The sequence below is a fragment of the Heliangelus exortis genome, chromosome 5 (assembly GCF_036169615.1).
Source record: "Heliangelus exortis chromosome 5, bHelExo1.hap1, whole genome shotgun sequence".
Lineage (NCBI taxonomy): Eukaryota > Metazoa > Chordata > Aves > Apodiformes > Trochilidae > Heliangelus > Heliangelus exortis.
This window is the reverse complement of record NC_092426.1, coordinates 34,441,058-34,467,414: the sequence shown is the minus strand read 5'-3', so window position 1 is coordinate 34,467,414 and position 26,357 is coordinate 34,441,058. Positions and strand designations below refer to the sequence as shown.

General features: G+C 38.3%; 1 protein-coding gene across 2 annotated transcripts; it reads left to right on the top strand.

Annotated features, from left to right (window-relative positions):
• The first annotated feature begins 379 nt into the window (after positions 1 to 379).
• Positions 380 to 24,765, top strand: COX16 (cytochrome c oxidase assembly factor COX16). 2 transcript variants are annotated; one of them, XM_071744515.1, is made up of 4 exons: positions 380 to 537; positions 12,751 to 12,828; positions 19,478 to 19,540; positions 24,041 to 24,115. In XM_071744515.1, the coding sequence occupies exons 1-4, from the start codon at positions 478 to 480 to the stop codon at positions 24,098 to 24,100; spliced, it is 261 nt and encodes an 86-aa protein (XP_071600616.1). In that variant the 5' UTR covers positions 380 to 477; the 3' UTR covers positions 24,101 to 24,115. The 2 variants fall into 2 exon arrangements, with proteins under 2 accessions (XP_071600616.1, XP_071600615.1); XM_071744514.1 differs by lacking the exon at positions 24,041 to 24,115 and adding an exon at positions 24,367 to 24,765 and having other exon boundaries at positions 381 to 537.
• Positions 24,766 to 26,357: the final 1,592 nt, after the last annotated feature.

Genomic DNA, 26,357 nt, shown 5'->3' with positions numbered 1-26,357 from the left:
TAAAGGGTAGGTGCATTTCTTTCCACATGCCATAGATAACTGATTTAACAACAGGCACGGAAACTCTTACTAAGAAGGGCCTCAGAACAGCCCGGGCTTTGCAGCAAGGGAGTCATATTATTTTAAGCCTCATTTTTTCTCTTCCACACCCGTGCTGTCAATGCACCTTCAATCCCAGCTGCGGATTTTGGGACACCACGACCCCATCCCCATCCTCTCCCCATGCAGTGGAAGCTACACCAGGTCCGGGCTACCGATGGTGCAGGGATGCGCTCCTCTTCCCCTTTCTCCTCAGAAAAGCCGATGGGGTGCTGGTGAAGCGAAACTCCTCACGGGAGCCCAGGATGCCCGACTACGCCGCGGAACCCGGATTCCCCGGGCGGGTTGCCTCGGCGGCGGGGGCCGCTGTGGCGGGAGAACCTGCGCCCTGCCGGAAGCGCCGCAATCGGTACCGGGCGGGCGGGAGGGAGGGAGCGGATGGAGAGGTTCAGGAAGGTGTGGAAGGGCCGCACGATGACCTTCGGGGTCCCCCTGTTGGTGAGTAGCGCTGGAGATGGGGGGGCACCGGCACCGGGTAGAAGGCGCGGCCTGGGAGCGGGCCGGTACCTCGCCAGGCCCCGCCTCGGCGGCAGCACCGGGCGGGGTGAACGGGGTCCGGGCATGGTGGAGCGGTGCTGGGCCTGGGGGACGGGAGAACCGCCCCTCGGAGGGACGGGGCAGTTGAGCCCTGAGGGCAAGGCCCAAGCTGTCTGCGGAGTCCTGAGGGGACAAGGAGGGAGCGGGGAGGTCTGTGCTGGTGTCAAGGCGACAACAGCTGAATTTGTGCTGGCAGGAAAGGGGAAAGGGCCACGCTGGGCGGTGGTTCTGCCTCACACGCTTGTCTGGACCTGTGGGGTTCGGTAGGTGTTTGTCCGGAGGGCCGGGATCCTGGCTTGGCCATGGCCGTGGTGGCCTTTGGAGGTCAGGGGGAAGGCTCTAAAGCATGCGCTGAAAGGTATTCCGAGTTAAAAGGGGAGGAAAAATGATTTTAAGTTATTTAAAATATGGATGTTCTTGAGCAAGGACTTTTAAGTGGAAATACTTGTCCATTGAATACAGTGAAGGATCTTTTGTTCACAAAAATACTGCTGAAGACATTTGTAAGAAACGGAAGCAGGTGTAAAAAACAAACCAACAAATTAGAGTGATAATGCCACAACTGAGTGAATCATTTCCGTGAGCAGCTTCTCTCCCTGATCCTGCAGACAACCTCTTTATGCAGCACCTTCCATGAAGTGAGCAAGCATAGTGTTACAGCTGTTTGGGTGTTTTGCTGCATGCACATATATCAAAAACACTGCCCAGAACTTTGCTGATTTCATGCTTCAACTGAATTTACTTTGCTTTCTACGTTTTAAAATGGTTTTTGTTTTTGCATGCTATGGCATTATTCCTTAGTTTCACAACATTTTTCCTAGGTGTTTAAAGTTTGATACAGTTTAGGTCACAGTACTATTACTTATGTAATGGAGGTTTGCAACTTCTCTTTCAAAATCAGAGGAACCAAGGCAGTTTAGTCCACTCCAGCTCAATTTAGACTCCAGGTCTGGGGAAAATATTGCATGATTAAATTACAGGTTCTCACCATAGCTTTTCAAAAGTATGTAAGATTTGATAGGCTAACAAGTATACTAGATGAGGAGATGCAATTGGTACACAATATCTTGACTTTGATAAAGCTTTCTACATTACCTTTTCTGTGAGGATTGCACTTCAGAGAAATTATGGCAAAGATGTGCTTCTTAGCATTTGTATTCTCAAAGGACTGAAAAAAATATAAAATGTAGTCATTGGATGCTTTCCAAACTAGAAGGTGTCTTAGGTGGGATGGGTCCTGCAGAAGTAATGTGGGCTGTAATATTATGAAAAAACAGGAATGTTTTTTAGAGAACAGAAGAGACAGAAACTTGTCAAAAGTGAAGTAAAACATGGAACAACATGCTTCCACTCTGCTTGAAGTCCTCAGCTGGAGTAATTTTCCAGCTTTTTGGTGTCATTGTAGAGATGATGAAGAGAAACAGTAAAGTCTAGAGCAGAGCAACATAGAAGATCCAACAAACAACCATCCAGTAAGGAATGCTTAAAGGAATAGATTTAGTTTATTTTAGAAAAGTCTGAAGTTCTGAATCTTAAGTACTGAGAGTGGTGATTGTTCTTCATAGCTGGGAAAAGAAGTGCCAAAATAAATGAGCTTTAGGTCAGATAATAGGAAGACAGCACTCATGATACATACTTAGGGTTTTTAAGGAGAGGTTAAACAACCACCTGGCAGCAGTGGTGTAGAATTTTTCAGTTCTGCTTCAGTGCTGAAAGCAGGACTTCAGCTTCCCAGGCCATGGTAGACCTCTGGTTGTTCTTTGGCTCTCCTGGTGTTTTTGCATGATTTGCCATACGTCATAACAGACATTTTTGGGACTGGTTTGTTTGACACTGTGCTACCTAATTGCATTGCACCACAGAGCTCTTTCCTCCAGAGACAATATTATGTAGAGAAATATAATAGAATATTTCTTTCCAGGGTTTCATGTCTCCGTGCCTTAAAATTATTCTCCTCTGTGAATACTTCAGAGTGTTTCTATGTTGCTGCCTGAAGGCATCCCAAGCAGTAAGAAAAAGGGAAATTTATGCAGTTCTTGTCAGTTCCACAGCTGTGTGTTGAACTCTGAAGGCATCTCTCAAGCTGAACAGAATTTTGATAAAAGATCAATTACAGCAAAACAACACTGAAACTATGCACAGAATCAGTAGAATCATGCCTTGGTAAGCTTTAAATTCTGCTGAATTTCTTCCTAATACTGAAACCAAAGGTTTCTGTTATTTTCTTGCATCCTTTACATAACTTTTTTCACTAGACAGGTACAGGACTTTATTCTTCAGTAGTGCTGGACTTTTCATCAGTACCATCTTTTATTTTTTTTACAGGGAAAAAAAAAATCAAACAGCTTTCATATCTTCCCTTCTTATAGTGCATATTGGAAAGATCCCTGTCCCACTTTTTCTAAAGGCTCCAAGGTTAAGGTGATGATAATTCAAAGACAGATGGGTATCTCGTTACACACATGCATTCACAAATATATATTACAAATATTTCTTACTTTTTAGTGTAAATCATCTTGATCCTTTTTTTCGTTGATCTTTTCAGCTTGGAGCTGTTAGAATATTTCAGTGCAGAAGGAATTTTCTTGGTTGATCTTGAAGCCTCAAACTGACAACAGCTTTCAGAGTAAGATGTGTAAATCACAGTTTTCAGTCATACTTTCTCAGAAGTTAAAGTGTTTCTTTGTGAGTACCAACAAGGCCGTAGGAGGGAGGAATTAAACCTTCAGGAAACTTTGATTTGTGAATGTTTTCTTTAACTCTGTAAACTTTGCAGAAACGATTATCTCTGTATGACATAAAACAGTAAGCATGCAGCAGAGAGTGCTGTAATCTGGCCTGGAATATTTTAACATCTTGAGTCCTAAGTAAAGATGGTAACATCTGTGTAGATGCTTGGATGAACTCCAGTGATCTTGGAGATGTATCTGTAAATTCTGCTGTTATGATGAAGGTCTGGGCCACACCTCCATGGTAACTTAAACAGCTTGGTCAGTTATCTTGGTGTGTCCACATCCTGTCATGGTGATGGGAACTCTTTTTCCTTACCATGTGAAGCTTAACTTACAAGTCTTAATGAGACACTGAACTTGTAAAGTTAGTTTTCTGGCACAGTTAGAATGTGTTCATACAAATAGAAATGGTGATTCTAGATCATTGGCAAACATGTTTGGATTTCAAGCAGTAACACTTTCAAAGCTAAAGAAAATGCTATTTCATACATTTACACCACTTTCCAGAGCCTGCATTTGTGGTTCTGTCTCTGTCTAATTCTAGACAAGAATCTTTCATATTTCCTAAGTTGCAAAGTGAATCCATAGATGCCGTTCCAGTTCTGCCACCAACATGTCACCATGAGAAAATGAGATGCTGAGTATTTGAAGTAGCATTTTAACACACAAAGAATACAGAAAATGGCCCATTTGGTGATTTTTATTGCACTCCTGAAATAACTACGTTGCACTGTAAATGTAGTGCTAAAAGTTGTAATTTGCACTTTAGCCTCGAGCGACGAGGGAAGACAAGCAGGCAACCAATATGACTGATAAGCAAGCTTCACTTTATTGAGGGTTCAGGGTTACATTTATAGTGCTTCTGTTAATTATGCCTACTAGTAGGTTACTGATGGGTTAGTATATGATGACCACACTCTTAACTTTAATGCTAATTGGTTAATTAATAGTAAGGATCACATACAGGTTACATAATGCTAATTCAGTCCACAATTCAGCTGTAACAGCTCTTTCTTCACTTCCTAATCTTCTGCAGGTAACTCTTCTTCTTTTGTAAACAATTCAGCTGCTTCAAGGTCTTTAGCTCAGCATAATTTACAGCTCATGACCTTGCTCTTTAAGCCATTCTCCAACACACTTTGATGCAAAGTTCTCCATATCTGTAGCTGTAGATCTTGACTTCATTTTTCTGTTTCTTTTTTTTTTTTTCCTCATCCAGCAACAACCAGGCTTTTACAAGTATTTTGTGCATCTCCTTCTCCTTGGTTTTGATGTTTTACCTGCTGTGCATAATGTTGCCAAAAGAGAAGATGGGGCAGTGCTTAACAGTGGAAGGTTTATCTGTGAATGTTGGTAAAATCCATTTCAATCCTGTGTTTGTGCACACAGACTGCACTGCAATGCCATCTACATTGCTGCCTTGAACAGTGCAATTTTACTTTGATAAATGCTTTGATATCCTGTGTCAGGATATTCTTGGAGTGCATGTCAGGTGCAGGAGGAAAGGTCAGATCAGAGACAGACCCTGACAAGGCTGCAGCAATGTGCTCAGTGCTTCCAGGAGTCATTAGAGAATGTTAATGGCATCTCAGGCCCTTGTTAATGAACCAGTTGTTTCTCAGCCTTTTTTGGGAAACAAAACAAAACACCTTCCCTAGATACCAGGAAATGAAATTATATGTCTGTGGATTAGTTTTGTTCACTGTTGAAGTCAGGGTCATCTGGAAGCCATGAGTGATGCTCAGAAATGTTTTACAAATATTGTGAAAAGATTTTGTGCTGTAAGGCAGTGAAAGTTTTACATGTAGGGTAACTATGTTTTTATTATTTAAATATATTAAAATCTAAGTTTCAAAATACTTAAGTGAAGCATTCCTAATTAATTTGATAGAAAGCTGCTGAAATTTGGGCCCTGGAGTATGCTGAATAAAAGCCACACTTTTTCCCACAGATCCTGGGGGATCTGGCTGTAAAAAATATGAGCACTGAGAAATATATAAGATTGTTCTCAGAAGTAACCATGTTTCTGAGATCTATTGTTGCCATCAATGTCTATGTGTAGAAACTGTTACTATGTTATCTTCTGATACTGTATAAAAAAGAATCACAAGCATTTTTTACTTTTAGATACCTCAGTGTTACTGGTAAGTGAGTTTACATTATAATCTGTAACAATTCATCATTGAATTGCAGGTCTTTTATTAATATCTATTACTTGATGTGACTTTACAATAAAAATTGGCATATGCCAAATTTAAATGTTAATATGCTTTTGAGAGATGACTGGAAGTTGACATATGAGAAGAGAATTCTGACTTCTAATATTTGCAGACAAATTTTGATTGCCTGTAGAAGTTCCCAAGTGTTACATTTATATCCTAGAAAAGCAATAAACACAGAACTGTTTGTAGGCTTTGAAAGTTGTTGCTTCCAATCAGCAAATCACAGAGTGTCACTTTTATGCTTCAGTGGTGTATATTATAAATATTGGGTCTCTAAGCTTATGATGAGATGTGTCTTCAACTTCTGCTGTGCTTCTGCTTTGCAGCTCCTGGTCATCTGGGTGTCTGAATCCATAGTGTCTGAATCCATCAGTTCCTGACAAAGCCATTCCCTGATATACCAGAATGGAAGTCAGCATGTTCACACTAAACAGACTTCTGTGGACACCAGTTTGTGCAGTCTAAATTAGCTAACTTTCATTATTTCATTCACTCTCAGGCCTTAAAATTTATGAGCTCATATTTGAATCAACAACTTAAACTTTTCTTTTGATCCTTAGTCTTTGAATATTGTTTTCTAGATAAATTGTAGATTAGCAAATAGGCACTCTGTAGCACTCCAGATTTCACCCTATTTTATTTTAAAATGTAAAGAGTGCCTTTGTATTGTTTAATGCTGTTAGAATGGACTGTTCTGGCACTTGGGGTAACTGAGGTTCTGTGTTGAGCCTCAGAAAAGGACTGACTTGAGTCTTTCACTGCATGTGCTTAGTCCTGCTATAAGCCTCTAACTTCTTCAAGGGATGGTGAAAGTAAAGATGTAGGATCAGTATTTATTTCATAGACCACTTTGTCTTCCCCTGACCAGCATTGTCAATAGGGAGGTATTACTTGTCTAGTTGTGGTTTCTTTTAATGCAGGTTTCAGTTTACTGCTGTTTTGAGCTGGGCTGATCATATCAGAAGGAACACCAGGTTGCTGTGAGGTGCAAACAGTTTCTCACTGCAGTGTACCTTTGCTAGATTTGAAGCTGTGAGTAATGGGAATGATAATTTTAATAAGAAACAGAAATTACAGCATTTAGAAGCTTATAAAGAAAGATAAGGTGAAGAGACTGCAGCTTGAGCACCACAACAGACTTGGTTTTCAAACAGCTGCAGCTGCTAAGTAAATTTCTTAGTAATCTCACCAGCCCAGACAATGTGTGTAGTGCAAAATGACAATTCTGTGGCTGAAAATGCCCTTTTTTGCTAATGCTCACACTGAGGAACATAAGGGTTTCTGTCTTTTCTACATTGTTCTTAGATTAGTTTCTATTAAATGCATTTTCTGTGCTTTCAGACCTGTTATGAAATAGACATTTTAATAAAAACAGTTTTGTTTTCTTCCCAAGACATTGAAGTGGAAGGATGTGCACAGTTTTTGTTGTACTGTGCCCTGTAGCCATTCATGTTTGAAATGTTTAAAATCATTGCTTTGAACATCTTCCTGGATGAGCCAGTACTGAGTCAATTAACCTGATACCTTTGATCAAATTTAAGACTCTGCACAGAGTTCTACATGCTGTGAAAATGACACTATTCTGTTTCATCAGTCATGATTGTCTCCAGTTTATACCAGCTGCTGTCCCAGGTTGCCAGTATGATATTTATGTCATCATCTACTTTCATATTTCATCCATTTTTGAATGTAATACAGTTCAGTCATTCTACAATTTGTAAATGCATTGAGTGAGTTATTCTCTTACCTTGTCCTGCATTTGAATGAAACAGCTACTAAGGGATGCTTAGTTTTGGTTTCTGTTTTCCCTCACAGGATTTGAACTAGGAATGATTTGCATTTGTTGCATCCAAGAAGAAAAGTTGTAGACCCTCCTCTGCCCCTGTTCAGGGTGAGGGGACGATTTAGTAAGTTTTTTTTTAGTAAGAAACTTCTGCCTGGTTTTTCCTTCAGCAGCTGCAGCCAAGTGTTGAAATGGCTATGGAAATTCAGCTCTTGGAGAATTTGAGCTGGCAGAGGGGGGTGCCTCAGGTTCAGATTATTTTCTTGGCTCTTTTCAAGGGTTGGCACTTCACCCTGCTGCTTTATTTAGGGAGCAAATAAGAAACTTCAGTCTTGTGGGCTGACAGATCTTTCACCAGTTGTGCACTGCACATCCCACAGCTCTTTAAAAAGCAAACCCCAAAACCCTTTTTACCATTGGTTTCTGCAAACTAAAATAAAAACCTTCATGTTACTGTTACTTTTTTGAAGCTTCTGATGAATAAGCTGGAGGGTTTTGCAGCCTTGAAGAGGTTAGAAAATTAGCATGTCCTTTCTCCAGTGCTATGTATCATAATGTTTTCCACCACTGCATAATCTGGGTTGCCAGCACTTTTTGTTAATTCAAGGATTTTTGACAAATGCAGTTTTGTAATCTGGCTTTCACAAGTGGTACTGTAGCAGGTATGGTTTTCTCTAACAACAGGGACGCCTGTAATATGGCAAATTGCTGGTGTTGCCAGAGAAAGAGTTTCTTGTTATTTTTTTAACCTAAGGAATAGAGATGGCTGCATTAGATTATGCAGAAAACTAAAAGAGGTCTGCTGTAAGTCCCAAGTTTTTCTGCTGTTATGAGACCTTGGTGAACATCTCGCTGTTGTTGGTGACAAAAAATTTCCCATCCTAAGATGCAGCTCCAAGGGATCAGTCTGATGCCATCCATAACTGATTGCATAACATACTTCCCAGTGGAGGAATGAACAAATACAATTTTAAAAAGAATGTTATTAAAGAGAATTTTGTGTCATGTTTTTATATAAAACATTTATTGAAGTTGCTGAGTGTATGTGACAGATGGTGTTCCTATGTCACATCCTAGCTTTCATTTTGTTTTGCAACATACAGGTTTCCCATGCATGCATAATTTTATTACAGCATTTTAGGTTAGGTTTTGGTTTGGGTTTTTTGTTTTGTTTTGGGTTGGGGTTTTTTTAGTGTGCTTGCTGCAGCAATGGAATTATTCGGTTTGAGATCTTTACTGGGTGTTGTGCTAGCAATGATTTTAAGCTGTTTGCTTTGGTGTTAAGTGTTGACTGACTACTGTATTTCATCATTTTTGCCCTCTTTCCCTTACCCCTGAAATTTACCTTAAAAGTGAGAAGTTATCATTTCATCAATCTGCTGAATACTTTCAGGTAACTTGACAGATGATGTCCACTACATAATAATGATTTTTGTTCCATGTTCTGAGGCATTTGAAATAAATAGTTCCCACACAATGAAAGAATGCAGCTGTATGTGCATCTTCCAGCATGAATATTTTTTAAGATGCTGATGCCTTAATTTTATGATGCCAGTTTAGCATCTTGATGATTCTAAAATTGGGATGAAAACCAGCATATCTTAATTTTCATTATATGTGGCATTGCTTTTCCCATTTCTGTTCACTGGAGAGGGCACTTGAGCCTGACTGCATTAGAATATTGCCAACATAACTGTTTTATTTACATGGCATCTTGAATAGCTTCTGCTGTGTCTTTTATGTCTAGACTAGTGGGTGAAACATACTGGACTTCACTGTTGCTCTTGGCTTACATTGTGCAAATTCATTCATTATAGTGCCTTTTTTTTCCTGAAGAGTGTTTGTAAGGAGTGTAGACATTATCTTTATTTTCCAAATAGGGAAACTAGAAATGTATGTGAGACATACAGAATATACAAAGCCAACAAGGTTAACTTGAGTCTCATCCCACGTCTGTCTATTCTGTCTGGTGACTCTTGATGCTTCATTGTTTACTTATATCTTTCCTCCCTTTAAATGTAACTTAACTAAAACTAAACTAACTTAAAAGTTAACATACATGAAGGTAGTAAGGACATCTCTCATAATGCAAAAAACAAAAGAAAAGAAATGCTTATACCAAAACTAGTATTGCTACTCAATGCATTGTCAGCCACTGAGTTCTTTTCTACCCTTTATTATATTATAGCTGCAAAAATTAATCTTCTTTTCTTGTATTTTGAACACAGTTTTCAAAAATCTAATTGACTGAATAGCTGTCCATTGCTGCTCTAGCTTGTGAGGATCAATGCAATTCAAGCTCAGGGTTGCCAGCTAACTATTGACATGCTGTTGGCTGATTAAATAAGTGCTAAATATGGCTGGTGGTGGTCTGCTTTTGCAGTGAAGTCTTAGAGATTGTGTTTGGTTCTTTAGATTATTGTTCAAGTAAAATTTAAAACATCTTTTATGTTTATTCTGGGCTTCTGGAAATTATTTAGTATTAATCTTCCAGCATTACGTTGTAATAATTCTGTGAGATTTGTCATTTCTTAAAGCAGCTTTGACTTGGACACAGCCTTACTAGTGTTTCATCATCAGTACAATCAACCATTGTACATTGGAATTGTAAAGGCAGCTCTACTGGAATGCCTAATAAGTGAAATGTACCTGCCTGTTTATGCTGTGTGAGGAGCAAAAGTACATGAAAAACCAAGTGGGTTTTTCCATTTAGTAGCACAAAGCTGTTGTGAGTAAAATAAAAGTCTTGGGGCATAATCTGTCTAAAGAATTGTCTCGAAAGTAGAGCTACAAATGTGAAATGCAGTGTATAATAGATGGTTGCTGTGAAACAAGTGGTAGGATGTGGTGAGACAAAACAGGTAGCACATGACTTCATGAAACAACCTTCTGCTTGATTTCTCTTAGTTACAGTGTACGTTACATATTTAAATGATGAAAGCTAATATTTTTTTATTAGCAGGTAATTTTTTTTACCTTGGAGCATGTGTTTGTAAGCCACAGTGCAACTTTTCATTATGTTGAGTACATTTCAGTATGTTGAGTTAAGGGCTTCTACTTGTTCATGTTGAATCTCAGAACTTCATGCAAGTTTGTTGTTGAGCAAAATAATTTTTAATTGATGACAATGAGTTGCTGCTTGCTGCTCAGTTTAACAACTGTGTACACAACCATTTCTATGCAGTTGCTTTTGCTCAGCTGTACCCTCTCTTTGACAACATGCTGGTGGAGCACAAAGACAGGAAGGTGTAGTTTGTAACAGCCATAGTCTTGTCTATAGCCCTTCTGATTCTGTTCATTAGGACAGTTTGTTAGCTCTTTGGCTGTTAATTAACAATACTTTTTAGGAGCTATAGGAGATTAGCTAATGAAAACTTGTGCTGAGGTGTCAACCATATGAAAATTCATTTATAGTACAGTCCTTGTGACTTCCAGTATTATGTGTTATTGTATCTTCAGGTGACAAATTTGCTTTTGATTAAATACATCTTGAATATTTTTCAGGTTATTTTTAATAATTTTGAATATTCTATTTTCTGTTTCCTTTCTGCTTTCTTACTAAACTACTGACATAGGAAGAAGACTCCCCCCCTGGCCTGTGTATGAATCCATTTGCTCTGACATGTGGTTTGATAATTCAGTATTTGCACGAGCATTATTAGTTCCTTGAAACAGTTATGATACAAATATGGTGCCCTAAAATTTTTGTTAGGCCAAATTTCCAGTTGCTGAAAATCAGCTTGCTACCACATGATGATTTTCTGATTGGCTTTCTGAAATCAGAGTTCTGTAACCTAGTAGCTGGATCATAAAATTTTGGTCTGTTTGTTTCTAGTTATCAACTGGATTTTCAGGCTTATCAAAAGTGCCAGGCCAGAAAGATACTGTGGATCCTTTAACTCTTGGTGAAGGGTTCCCTCTTCTGTGACCAAAGCACATTAGTTTCTGGGTACCAGTCTGTACTGTACCAGAATCTAAGTCTTTGTGGGGAGTGCATTCACATGGTTATGAGTAGGAAATGGTTATGAGCTTGATTGGAAATCACATAGTCTTATAATCTCAGATTTTTAAATTTTTTATGAGGAAGAGAAGTAGAAGGCTGCTGCTGTTTTTGTTTTAGTTGTGGGGTTTTTGTTGTTTGTCATTTGTTTGTTAGTTTTTAATTTAAATTGCATGAATATCACTTGGTGACCTTGGTGACCTGAACTTGGGCTATCATACTTTTTGAAAAAAACATTGGACTACAGGTACAGCATAATTACAACGATTCTTGGACACAGGCCATTACTGCTAACCTAGTAAATGACAAGAAATCAGCCAGCATTGTGTAGAAAACAGTTGCCAGTGCAGTTAACAGCCTATAATGAAGAACTGTAGCAAGGTGGTGGGATATAATAGCTGGTGTTGGCCTTTGTTTGGTTGTTTTTTTCCACTCAGGTGCTTAAAAGCTTCTTTCTGCATGCTTCCACCTTCCTTAGGTGTGCATCTCCACACGTGCAGCCTTTTGGCCTCCAGTGCATCCACTTTAACAGAGAACAGCAGACAGACTCTGTCAGGTCAGAGCAAGAGCAAGAGCCCTGATTCTTCCAAAAAGTAGTTAGATTTCCAAGCTAATTTTCAAATCCTTAATGGTGTTCATTAACAATACCTGATCTTTTGGTTAGTCTGCCCAGTTTTACTGCTAAAAATACATTGGCAATTTTATGATATCCATCTGTCATTAAAAGAACAATTTAACATTTTCCTTATGTGGATATGAAGGTTTTTTCCTCCCGTTTCTCCCTTTCTTCTTCATAAGCTTCACGGGTGTGGAGGGAATTGCAAGCAACTAAGGAGGCAATAACAAAAGTGCAGGTGTGCTGGATATGATTTCTTAGCCTGTGTGATAATGTATCATTGAACCACAGCTTCAGTCAGCTGGTCTGTTCAGCAGCTTAATTCGATCTCTTACACAGAGATATAAGAGTAAATCAATGTGGCATTGTTAGTTCCCCACAGAGTTTGAAAAAGATGAGGATAAATCCCTTAACAAGGACCTAAAGGCTTCTTTGCTGCAGTTATGTCAAGAAGCCATATGGAGACGGAAGAGAGGAGTAAAGAGGAGAGGAAGTCCCTAGAAAATGTGAGTCATGAGGTGTCTGTCTCTGTATGAAGGAGGAAATTTGTGAAAATCAGGCCCAGAGACTGGAGGAAGGCCCTGACTTTGCTTATACTCTCTCTTCTCCTATTCATATCTTCCAATTTATGATTTTCTTCAGATCCTGGTGTTTCTGTTGGAAGAACAGTAGGGTCCCTTGGTAAATAAATTGAGCCATTATGCGAGCTGTTCTTTTTTTGTAATAGTCCTTACATGTCTGTTAATTTTGTTGTTTTTCAGCTATATCTTGTTGGAGGATCTTTTGGACTCCGTGAATTTGCTCAAATAAGATATGATGTCCACAAACTACATGGCAAGGTAGGTGAAAATACTTTCTTTTCATTTCATTTTGTGTATGTGCTGTCTTCTAAAACATTGCTAGGACAAGCAAACTATTGATATTGGGGATATGTGTTTCACTACTGAGCTCCAGGCTACAGCTGAGGCTCTCAGACAATGAGCAGTGTAAGTAAAAATCAAGGGGCTGAGTTGATAATGAATCCTTTCATGGGTGTGAAATGGATCAGTGTAAGTAATAGAAGAATTTTGTTCCTTTGGTTGATACTGGCAATTCTGAATCCCAAGAAAGAAGTGTAGCACATCTAGAAAGACAAAGATATTGTATGCAATTTAGATGAGAAAACTGATATTTTAAAAGGTTCAGTTTTCAAACAGTACTTTCCACTGAGTATATAATGTTAGATGGTTTTCAGGGCTTGGCTTTGTGTTGACTAAGTATGTATCACATTGTGCTATACCTTTAAGCTCTGTGAAAGAAACAGGAGCTAATCTTTACTCAGTAAAGAATTCTGACTCAGTAGGTCAGAATATGTACTACATGGAAAAGCCTTTCTTTAAACAAACTGGAAACCTGAACGAGGGAAAGAGCTCTTTATGTGTCCAAGGGTAGCATTAGTTCCAGTTATATAGGAAATTACCTGAAAGGAGCATGTGAGCTCAGCAAAAAGGAATATTGACTTCTTTCCCTAACTTTGTAGTATACGGGTCTGCCATTGCAATGCAGAGAGGCTTTCTCAGTGCTGCTGACTTGCAAAAGCTTTTTTAAAGAGCATAGGGCATTTTATATAAAAAACCAAAACAAAACAACTTGTGTGAAACTCTGGACACTGTGGCTTTCTACTGTGGTCAATTCTTTGAGATCCTGAACCGCTGAGAGTTTGTCTTAGGCTCTTGTCTAAGACAAGGGAACCCTTTTTTTGTCTTACACTCTTGTTGTGGACCATCTAAATTGCTGTAATAATGCCTCATTGTTCCTTGTGTTGCATACCTAGCTGTGGTCTTTGAAGTACTTTGTGGCCCATTCTTGCTCAGACCTCTATTTGACATAGACCATAGACAGGAAAAATTAAAAATCTTTTGTCCTGTGCTGTATTCTGGGTAGTTATTTTCTATCAGTCCTGGCTTTTAGGATCAGTTGGAGCATTTAAGTTTTTATTCAAGCAGATGGTGGTCTCGACAGGGAATTCACCTGTTGTGTTTCTGTCAGGTTTTTGGTCAGATTCATACTTTGTGAATTACATTTGGCCTCCATGATCTGCACTTTGACCTCAGCCAAAGGAAAATATCCAGTAATAGTTCTGCTCATTCAGAATGCTGGAATCAGCATTTATAATCAAGCCAAGCATCATTGAATTAGACAGTAGTACATGAAAGCCCTGAGGGGAAACTACTACACCCTGGAGTTTTTAAGAAAATCTAAAAGAGGACATCTGGGTTCTACACTAACTGATATTATTTAAGGCTTCGTTGTCTCTTTTGTGTTCTTTTTCTTTTCATTATTATGATCTTATTTAGCAGTAGATGATGTTTAAATAAAGAACAATGCAGTATTGGCTGAGAACAATCAATACCAAGTTTGGGACCATTTGTAGGCAGAAAAATCAAAGGAATGTGTTTTGTTAGTTTCTGTTTCTGTGTCTGTGTAAAAACAGAATTAAGAACCATTCTAATCCATGAAATAAGACAGCAAAAGGGATTAGAATGTATTTTAACTGATGAAGATAAACAAAGCTAGTTTAAAACATACATGGAACTAAGAAAAAGAACATTATTTTAAGTAATCTGGAAACACTTAGAAATCTTGATGGTTATAACAGCTGTTTAATTTATCACTGGTTAAAATGTTTTTTTCTGTTTTAGTAGAATATGCTTTTCTCATATAGCACACTCGTATAAGGCTATAGTAGAATATGAATAAACATTCCTTTTGGGGTGTTGGGCAGTTACAAGCAAATTGCAATAGGCAATGAAATAAATAGGATTTTTTTTGTTACAGATACTTCCTTGAAGTACTGACAATATTTAATTAAATAACACTTTTCATGTAAGAAGCTCGAAAGACTTTCACAGAATTTAAATGAACTAAGCTTCATAGCTTTACTTTCATAAAAGGCAGTAAAATGGAAATACTAATGGAGGTTATAAAGAGCTGAACAACCCATCAAAAATAGGTTAGGATTTGCAGTATGAGTGCTTCTCTTTTGGATCATGTTTTAAACATGTGGAAACTACAGTATGCAGCCTTTTGTAAGCATGACTCCTTAACTTGGTTTTTTGTTCATTCAACTGCTCGATAGACAGGACTTAGACAATACTTGGGTGGTACATTTCTACCACATTTTAAATGCTAAACAATGAACCTTTCCTTTCAAAATTCTTTGTCATTTTCCTTTTTCAGTTTAACCATTCTCTTTGTGCTGAAAAAAAAAGCAGCTTTAGTTTCTGGGCAAGTTCACAGTTGACAGTGATATTTTTGAGGGAAGCCTTATAGTAGAATGAGTGTCTGTATTTCGGTGACTACAGGGTTAACATCCACTTTTTTGTGTGTTCTTCTGACTTAAAGAGCAAAAGCTGCATTAGTGATAATGCCTGTGTTACTGATGTCCAACTGGGATTTGAAGAATGATCCTTGATAAAAGAATTAAAACTTGAAAGAAAATGGCAGTTTGGACTTTTGGGAGAATATGTTTTGGTGGTGATGGGCCTAGGATTAGGGTTGGGATAGAGGCAAGAGCCCAGAGCTGTAGCTGAAGTGGGGCTGGGAAAGGTCTGCAAAAGGAATTCTGTCATGTTCATTTGGGCTGTTGCTTGGACTCTTGGGCTAAGGCTGAGCCAATCTGTAGGATGGAGAGACAAAGCCTAGAGCTGCAGTTGGAGAGGGGGCTACTAGCATCTCAAGAAAAGATGTTTTATCCATTCAGAATAGAGTCTTTTGGTGTCAAGGCTTTGTATATCCCATCACTTTCAAAAGCAAGAAACATTTTAAGTACACTTCAGTTTACTCAGGATACTTAAATCAGTCAAATTCCCTCAACACACTGAATGTTACACATTTACAGCAAACTAACACTGAGGCTCTCATTCATGTAAATGTCTGTTTATGTTAGTTGGAGTTCTCTTGCAACTAATCAAGGGTTTCTCCACTATCTATTGTTGCCAAAATGTCCATTAATGGAGAAATTATTAGGTGCAGTAATTGTTTCCTTTCTGGGAAAAATTCATGCAAACCAAAATTGGTTATAGAAAACTAGGTATGATTACAGGAAAACCATGTGGTTTTCCATGGAGAAGAAATGAGTAGGTTTGTGAGTACAGGCTGTGGATTTTGCTACACAACCAGATGCTAAGAGCCTGGAAATCTAGTTCTGAATCCTCAGGTGCATGTGCTAACATGTGCCCATTGCTGTTTACCTGTCTTGAACCAGTGAACACCTTGGTGGCCCTATGCATTTTTCCAACTTTCTCATATGCTTATGCAAGCTGTGAAGATTCCCTTAGGGTGAGTGCTTCGTGTAAGGGCTTTCCTGTTTTTGTCCAGGAAATAAAGTGCAGAATTTGGACCCTATCTGGCTTGTTTTACTTGGGAGTACTCAGGAAAGGGAGCATGCTAGGTTTGTTCAGCACACAAGGTAGCTCTTGTTCAGATGTACAGAAGTCACAATGGATATACATTGTCCAGAAATTCCAAGTATCAAACAGCCACATTAGAGCTACCACCTGACTCAGCTGCCCAGCACCTGGAAATTCCAGGCAATTGGCCAAGTTTGTCTTTTTTTTTTGTCTGGACAGAATTTTTGGGTGGAAAAAAGGGCTATGTCTGGACAGACCTGGGCATCTGGCAGGATTACCTCAGATTATTGAGCTTCTCTATGGTGAAATGTAGAATAAAGTGTAAGTATAAAGAGTTGCTTGTTTTAAGCAGGAGCCTTTTTTTCCATTTCATAATTCTTGATGGTGTTTCTGTTGTCAAGATTAGATTCAGATGAAGAGGTTATTACCTGGAGAAACTAATTTTGGTGCCATTACAAGTGGAACTAATTTCAGTACATAAAATGTTGATAGATTCCAAATTTTAACATTTTATATGCTACCAAGAATTCTCTTGGTGACTTTAAATCCTGTCACTTTGCCCAATTAATTACTAGTATTTTTGCCTTGCAATTGAAGTGATTACAAGTGTGTAATTTAGCTTCAGGCAGCTTTTAGCCATAACATAACTTAATATCCAACTGGTTTTCTCCTCACTCCTACATCACCCTGAAGCACATCTAGATTTCCAGGCTCGTATTATGAAACCAATAGCCATGGTGTCAGCAGATTGGAGCTTAAATTGAAGGACTGGAGTCCTAGTCCTCAGATGGGGACTTTCTGAACTTCTTGACTTGTTAATCACTACAGTTCTTATCAAGAAAGTGTAGAAAACCTTTTGCTCAGGAATGCTTCTGTCTTAAGTGTGAATTCTCTCTAAGTGAACCTTCCCTTTCCTTTGTGTTTTGAGGCCAGAAAGACTCCAGTCCCTTGGTTCTGTTACAAACTACAGCTGTGCTGCAGTCTGAAAAGGCAGAGCCCAAACCTTTATCAGGAGTACAATGCTAATGAGAGAGGCAAATACATAATCTGCCTCTCTTCAGCTGTCTGTCACTGCAGAAAGCACTTACAGGTTCAAAAGGTGATACATTTTCCTTGGAGTCACCACTGAACCTCCTCTATGTTGTGTCAAGGGGGTGCTCAACTGTTCTTTTGATGAGGCATAAATACTGCCTTTAGAACCTTAGTGAGTGATAACTACAGCTGCTACAACATCATATCTTGCCTCAAGGAGGGCGGAAGGTATCTGAAATTGTATGCTGCCCGTGTGTCAGTAGAGGGGCAGCTATGGGCTCAGGAAATTCAGAAGTTCTCCTTAACAGGCCTTTCATTTCTGCACTTCTCAAATACTGTGAATGCTGTTCATGAAGCCTAACAAGCCTAAGTTCTGAGCAGGAGACCAATTTAGGTATTTCAAGAAGAATCCCTTCATTGGTTACAGAGAGAATGTAGGAATACAAGCTTTCTGGATATGCATAGAGATTACTTGTTTCACTAATATCTAAAATGCAGGCATTAAATCTTTTTCATTGGTAATTCCTACTCAATTTAGTAGTATTGTTTTGTTGATCCTGCATATTTAGCTCTTGTAAGTACATCTGACATACTAAGAAAACAATATCTCTGCTACTCGTGTTTTAAATTTAATTACATCAGCTCTGTCATTATATCTTTCTCTAATGTACCCACAAGAATGAGTCTTTGGTAGGTAAACAAGTTATTTATTAAATATAGTGGCAAAATATATTTCAAAGGAAATAGTGCATGATGTACAAATGTGTTGCAAATTCTAGTAATTTTAAATAAAGGTGATTTGGAAGATGAGAAACTTTCTGTAAGAGCATGCACAGGTGGGGCTGTCTGAGCATCCTTAGGAACTGAGGTCTCATGGGCTGCATATTAACTAACAGACAGTGGCTGTAACCAAAAGAACAGCATTTCCTAGAGAAATTCCTCAGAACAGTTCCCATCAATACAGATGATAGGTGTGTATTTTAAGTACCTTTAAGGACCAGGAGTTTGTCAGGGCTGAATCTGAAAGTGGATCTTCTCATTGACCAGTAAAATCCTATAATTTGTGGTACCCCTGTATTCTTTTCTAGACTGCTTATAGACATTTGAGGTTGGTTGTGACAAGGGTAACCATGCCCTTTTCATTCAGATCTAGAAGAAGCAAATAAGAATAAGAACTTTTTTTCACAGAACTAGTCATAGTTGGATTAGTGTACCTGGAATACAGAGCTAAACACATTACCAGTGTCCTTACAACTAGTTTAACACTAGTTGTATTTAAGGTCTAAAAATGAGACTGTTTCCTCGTGGTAGATTTATTTGATATTTTAATTCATTAATTCATCATGTCTGAGAACATGAAATGATTTCTCTAAGAATGAAGAATGCTAATTTGTCTTCTTTCCCTTTGCTCTGCTCTTAGGCCTGTGGGAGACAGATACTGCTTAGCAAAGGGGAGGATGAACATAATTTCCTCTAGGCTCAGAAGAAGTTAAAACACGGAATGCATCTGCTGTGGTTCACTGACATTTCTGTTCTTAAATTTTTTTTTCTTTGAACAAGCTTCTCTGAAAGGTGGCAGGGATCACCAGCATTGCTGGTACAGAATCAAAACTAGGGAAGAGCTGCAATTTTATCAAAAACTGGAAGTTTGACTCTTGCTTAGATTTTAAAACTGCAATATATTGTATACATATTCACTGAACACAGCATTCAGGAGTAAAATATGTAATGTGATCACAGTTTTCTCTTTCTTAGTCTTGTTTTGTTTGCTTAAAGCTTTGTTTGCTGTGTCAAACTAGTTACAATATTTAAGGTAGTGCAAGTGCAGGGCTGGTTAAAAATGTGCTACCTTTTTGATTCAAAATTTTGGCTGCTGACCTCTCTTTTCAGCCCAGTTCTTGTACTCTGTTCATCATCCTGACATCAGTATAAACAGCACATAAACTCACTTAGAGGAGAGGAGGAGATTTTGCATGTACCAGTTTAGATTTTTTGAGATTAAGATTTCTTAGAAAAAAAGTCTTAAATTCAAACTTTTTTTTCTGTATTTTTATTTGTCTTGCAGGTGGATCCAGCTTTGAAAGAAAAATTAAAACAGAACTCTGTAACGCTGGAGTCTGAATATGAGGTAAAATAAGTTTGTAGATGGGGCTTATAACCTTGGCTACTCTTGATTACTCTGGCCACTGGTGGGTTGTATCTGTCCCTTACTAAAATTAGATCAGCCATCTGCCTTTGACTCATTGATGTCAAATAAAAACAAGGTTTTATGTAAAGAAAGCTTTTTGAACACACATTGCTTCTTTCTGAACACAGCTTTACTTTGATGTCCAAGTGCCAAGTATGCTGGTACAAATACATTCCACTATTTCTGTGGTTAACCTAGTCTATAAATGTAGAGTTTATGTTGGCCTTAGATGGAATGTTGTTAAGTATACACCAACACATCTACTGCAAGGGGTTTTTATGATCTTTAGACCAAATTACAGAACAATGCTTGATGTGCTTTCTGTTATTTCTTGGCTGTGAAACTTAAGTGTATTTTTCAAACAACTTCTCTTCCTTTTCCAGTATTTCAGAAAATGCTGTGGAAAAAAATATCACTCTTATCAAAAATGTATTTTCATAATATTTTACAATTATTGCAAACTGTTTAGAGCCATCCCCTTTCTACACAGAGCGGCATTTTATGGTGTTGGGAATAACTAGATTTTATTCCTGAGTATGTATGAAAAGCTCCAGTGGAAACTCAAGACATACAAGTCCACTAAGTTCTGATTGCCTGTGGGATTATTGTGTCTCTCATCTTCCATAGAATATACTGTAAGACTGCTCTGATTTTTTTTTTTAATGTGAAAGAACTACAAACCATAAAAAGAACCACATTTCTCTGTTTAACTTGCTATCTAACTTCAGTCAACTGATCTGTATTCAGATATGCCTTGCTTTCTCTTCTGAAGATAAGTAAATAGTTGAAGGATAATATTTCAATAGCCGTAATTGCATTATATTTATGGGTAAATCAAAGATAATAAAAAACAACTGGTAATGAGGCTTCTTCCTGACAGACAGAAATGACAGAAGCAGTCTTATATTTTTCTTAATCTAAACTGCAGAGAGTTCCCAGGCCAAAATTCTTTCAAAGTAGTGTTTGACTGTTAGAGAGGGCAGATCAATTCAACAGAACAAAAGGATGTGCATCTCTGCATAATGGAAATAGCTTCAGATTACTGTTTTGAACCCTTATCTCAGTATCTATAATGGGCACCAACTTGCAAGCATCAGGCATATTAATTTTCTGATTCAGTGAAACTTGTGGAAGCAGCAGCAGTCATGCACATCCTTTTCAAGGCTCTACACTGAGTGACAGTTTTAGTCCATGTTACCTCTATATTCTGATGGACAAAGTCTAACCAGTCACTGAGTTACAGCTGGCATTTAGGAAAGTAGTCTTCTGTGAACCCCATGTGTTCCAAACTAGCGGGTTTGGATGTTGTTTTTCTTACCCATTTCCTTATTTTTTCAGTGGTCCAAAATACAAATCTGAACAACATCTAGTTTTGTAGGTCATATCAGAGGATTACACTGTAGACTGGTACTAAATGTGGTATGATAAAAGATCAAGGACACTTAAAAAAAATACTTCCTGTTTGGATATTATTTTATTATTTTACAATATTATTAGCATTATATCTGCAGCTGTTACTGAGGATACCAAGCATTCTCTTTTGAAGCATGGTTGCCTGATGCATGCAGATGTCCATTGGCCATCCCTAAGGCTTTTAGAAATAACTTATTGCCCTTACAGAAATTTATATATTGGATACAATATATAGTTATATAATAGTTATACGAATAATTATTTAATAGCCTGGGTTTAAATTTAATTTGACATTATTGTCTTAAGACTTCTCTAGTTGTTTCTTTTCTTATGCCTACACACTTCTGTTAGTAGTTTCATAGTGGCAACTGATCATTTCTTGTTATGGTCATCTCTTAGCCCTTCCCTGTGTTATTGATCACAGCTTTTTCCTCTCATGTAAGATACCTGTACAAGTTCATTTTTCAGATCTCTTCAAAAGGAAAAACACCATGTGTGACTTTCACATCTAATGTGTTTTGATCATTGTACACCTCTTTTTCTTTTTTGATTAGGTATCTTTTTAAAACTATTGTTAAAAGGAGGTGCTGTGCCAAATTGTATATACATAATGTAAAAAAATTGTCCATGCTTGTAAGCATTCATAGTCCTTGCAAGATGAAGTGGGCCTTCTCTGCTGTGTCAGGAGGCTACTGGGGGCTCCAGGCATGGACATGCTGTGGAAACCCATATATTCTGCCTACCAGCCACAGAACTGTAATTTTTTTCTCTTACTGTAAAAGATTACATTCTGTAGCTGGAAAAGAGCTTGCAAACATTCCAAAAGTTAGTCTGTGGCTGCTCCCCTTTTTAGAAGGTTCTGCTGCAGTAACCAGGACACACATTTACAAAGTTTAATATGATATTAAGTTGGCAAAATCAAGCACAAGTTGGGAAATTCCTTGGTCCTATTAACTTGGCTAAGTCCCCCAGAAGCAGAAAAGGCCTGGGCTCTGTGTAGGCACTGCTCAGCAGTAAAGAAAAAAATCCCTAAATTACCAAGACTGTTTCCAGCATAAATTCAAAACACAGCCCTATATTAGTTATGAATAATATTAACTCTATACCAGCTAAACCCAGAGCTGTGTGAAAATGTCTGTTCAGCATGAAAGCTTCTCAGAACAGATCCTCTCTCACAGGAGTCCTCTATTCTTTCAACACTTGATAGCATCAGTTAGAAAATTGGATTCTTTAGTCATGCTGTTCAGTCATGATGACTGAACAGATACATGTCCCATAAGGTACTAATATTAGCAGATGTCATGTGCCAGCAAGGAAGGTATTTTCTTCCTGAGTTGCAGCAAGGTGTCAAATGCAACCTTTATACATGACACAAAATGTTAATGATGTGTATAAGTATGAGAATAAAATATAAAAATACAGTATCTCTATGTTTTCATTAGACTCTTTAGTTCTTAATTGACAAAAACTAACTGATCTCATATGTACTTTGAGGCCATGCCATTTACTGTACATAAACCTTGGTTGGTTTTGGACAAATATCCTCTCTGCAAAGCCTTTGTAGAATTCCATGGTTAGACTAATATCAACTTTTGGTAAAGATCTCCAATGTGCATGTTACATTTGACAGATGTCTTTGCATAGCCTGTCTTTGTAGACTGCAAGTTTTGTTGTATATATTTTAAAGGTTGACAGTCCCATTTTGGGAGCTAAGCACCTTTGGGAATAGCTCAGGTCCAAACAGCTGTGTGGTAGCTTTGTGTTTAATAAAATCAGCACGCTTCTCTTCTGTTCAGGCCCAAGGTTATTTTCATTGGAGCTTCCCTGAAGCTTCCATTAGAATCAGATGTTAAATTCTGAATTTGCAGTCAGAGGGGACAGTCGCTGCTGTGTGGGATGGTGGGTGCTTTGGCTCCTTCTTTCTCCCTCCATGTCAGCTCAGATCCCTTCAATTTGAAATGAAGTACTAGCTAATCATAAGATCTATAAAATAACAAAGACAGATCTTCAGAAATGCCTATGCCAACTGCACTGTATAAAAAATTCAGTTCCTACCTGCTGTGTTTGTGCATGTGTTCTCAACATATCTTCTGTTGAATGTTGCCCAATTTCTTTTGATATATGACTAACCTCATTGCAACTTCCTCAGCTGTAGAAGTGGCAGACAACTTATATAACATGAACTAATAGCAGCAAGTCTGTTCTGTTCTAGCTGTTGATTTATTATGCCCCTCAGTATTTGGCTGATTGATGGCAGGCATATCAGACCACAGGCTCGGGGTAGGGTTAAGTATTTTCTGCTGTATTTTTACAGCATTTGCTGAGCCAAAGCCCTTTTCACAAATCAGAGGTTTAAGTCCCACTGCAGTATGTATTATTAGTAGTAAGCAGTACTGACCTGTTCAGTAGCATGTGGAACAGCCCTGGTTCTGGCAGTGCTGCAGACCTCTCCTCAGTCTCCTGTTGGCAGAGCCCCATCACGTCCGATGTACTGGACACATACCACAGGCTGGTGTGTGAGACTTGAAGTCTGTGTCTGCTGGGAAGAAACTTTTATGCCTCTACCAGTAGGACCATGAATATGCAGGATCTGTTTGTCTTCTTCAGCTGCAACACTTGATAAGTGAGGTCAGGAAGGGTGCATGTTCTTAGTTTTTTGCATCTGTGGGGCTAGATAAATGCTGAAATTGTTGACACTTCTAAATAGATATGACATGAACAGACAAGGAGGTAATTAAAATCTAGTTAGTATTTGAGTTCTGCCAGTTAGGACGCCCCATGTATGACTTAGTGAGAGATCTATCTGTGATGCTTGGGTGCTGTGAGGAACTAAGCAGCAGAGGTTTTAACTTCTCTCAGGTTAAAACCACATGGATAGAAGGGATTGCACTGTTAGAGTCTCTCTTTGTGCTAGATAATTCCTCTTTTCCACTATGATTTGTGCCTGTGCCGACAGGACACTTCTGGTCACTAATTACTGATCTTCTGTTGGAGCTCTACCAATGCTTATCACCCTTCCTATTTCAGTACCAAGTACCAATACTTGGCAGATTTGCAGTTGAAGAACAGATGTGGAAAACAAGGTGAGAGAAGAAAGAAGCAACAAATATAAGATATCTTCAATTGTGCTCAGATCCTAAGTACTTTTTGTCATATGTGTTACTTATTTATTGATGCACTAATGCTCACCCTGGTCATTAATGTAACTATATGGATATCTCCCAATTATTTTTTTTTTTGTTGAACTTCTCTTGCAGGGTAGTTTCTTGTGCAAAAGGAAAACATTTTAGAGTAATATGTACTTTAAAACATGAGATGTCAAAGTGACACTTATTTTTACTGTTTATCTGCAGAAGCTGAAAATACATGACTTGGATAACTGGGAGAACATCAGAGGACCCAGTCTGTGGGAAGATTCCAGGACTGTTCAGAAGCAACGGCGGGAAGCTCTTGGTCTCAAGACAGAGTGATTGAGCAAACCTACCTTGGCTTTTGAAAAAAAAACAAAAAAGAAAAAAACCTAATTCTCAGGCAGAACTGTGTTATTTTTTTCATCCAGTGTCAGCAGCTGACATGAGAGGTGGGGGTTGCTCTTGAGCAATTCATGCCCGTGTATATATAAGTAACTGTGAGATCAGTCTGAAAGATACTGTACTATATGAAGCTCTTTGTTTGACCCATTTGCACATCATTTCCCAGGCTGTAAATATGAATTACGAATAATTAAAAATTGCTGCTTGTTCTACTGAGGATATTCCATTGTTTTTCATTCTTTATCATTCAAAACTGAGAGGCTTTAGCAAGGTACAACATTTTAGGGATCACTTGTCAGTACCAGAAGTTGTCATCCTAATGACAACAGCAGTGATGTCCTCTTGATGTGTGTAACCAGATAAATGCTGCTTCAGGGCATCCCTGCACCACCATGCTCTTAAGCTTGGAATGTGCTCCTCAGGCATGTGAGCTGTTTTAAACAGTGAGTCCTTTTTGGCTAAATAATATTACTGTGGTTTTTTTTTCCAGGAGCTTGACTGTATAGAGACATGTACAGAGTGTCAGCTGGTAATAAATCAAATAACATTTGCTCAGCTGTGGTTAGATTTTTGTGATTAGTTTATTGATACCTTTGTGCAGGAAGGTACCTACCCTTTCACTGGAACTTAGTTTGAATTGGAAGAATTCTTCCTCACTTGGAGCTGTGCTGTTTCTCTGTGCATGGGTACGTAGCAGAAACTTCTTGAACAACTATATGGTGGCAAAGTTCATCCTACATGTATTATTTCGTGTATATTTGTGCATATTTTTTTATCTTGCATTGAAGTTTTCTGCAATGCTTCTCTTTTCACACTTATCTTTGTGTGCTAAATATTTTCCTTTAGAGGAACATTCAGGACCCTTCTGCTGAGACTGTTCAGTGAAGAAGCACCTAGTCAGTTCTCCAGATGGAATTAAATTTTGATAAGGTGTTACAACAGGCTTGTAAAACCCTTCTGGAGAATGGAGTAGCAGAACACTTTATTAATAGTAGATTCTATTTTCAAAGCCTTCAGTGACACCTATATGTGAATTTTATCTTTGGAAGAGAAAGGTCTTAGTATTCTCTACAATACATGTCAAATGCAACCTCAATGTCCTCTTGGCTTTTATCTAGGATAGCTCACTTGTCCTCATGTAAATCTTCCATCAGCACTTGATTTTCTTTAGTCTCCAAGTGATGAGGTCCAGACTTTCTCTTAGGAAAAGAATTAACATAGATTTTTAGAGAGTTGTGAAGCAATTCATAAAGCATTACATGAAATATCTTCGTTATGTTTCGTGCATGTTTTCAAAGACTATCAGCAAGTGTGGCATGGTACCTGGTACAAGGTCAGAGCTCTGTTTGTGTTTCCCTGTTCAATATCATATATATCTTTGGTTTTAAATAAGTGTATGAACAAACTAAGCCAACCCGAAGAGAAATAAGAAGAACAATATAAGAGTGAGGAAATCATAAATGCCACAGGGAAACAACTGAAAAACTAGGATATGGAGGCATTGACCTATGCTAGACCCAGACAAGATGGAAATTGATTAAATATTTTGTCATTAGTTTTACCTGAGAGGTAAAACAGTATTCTTAGCAAATAAGATATAAATTATTATAAATAAGAAGTAATTAAAACTGTGTAGCTTGCTAAGCCTTTTTACAACGGTTATATGCAATTTCTGGTGCAGCTCCACTGACAGCAACAAGACTGATTGCTCAAAGGTAGGTCATCAGGGCACTGACTACACTGACAGAGTATTCTCTGAGTTAGTGCTCCTGCAGCATCACTACTACTTGTGGTAGCTGTTACGGTAGCAG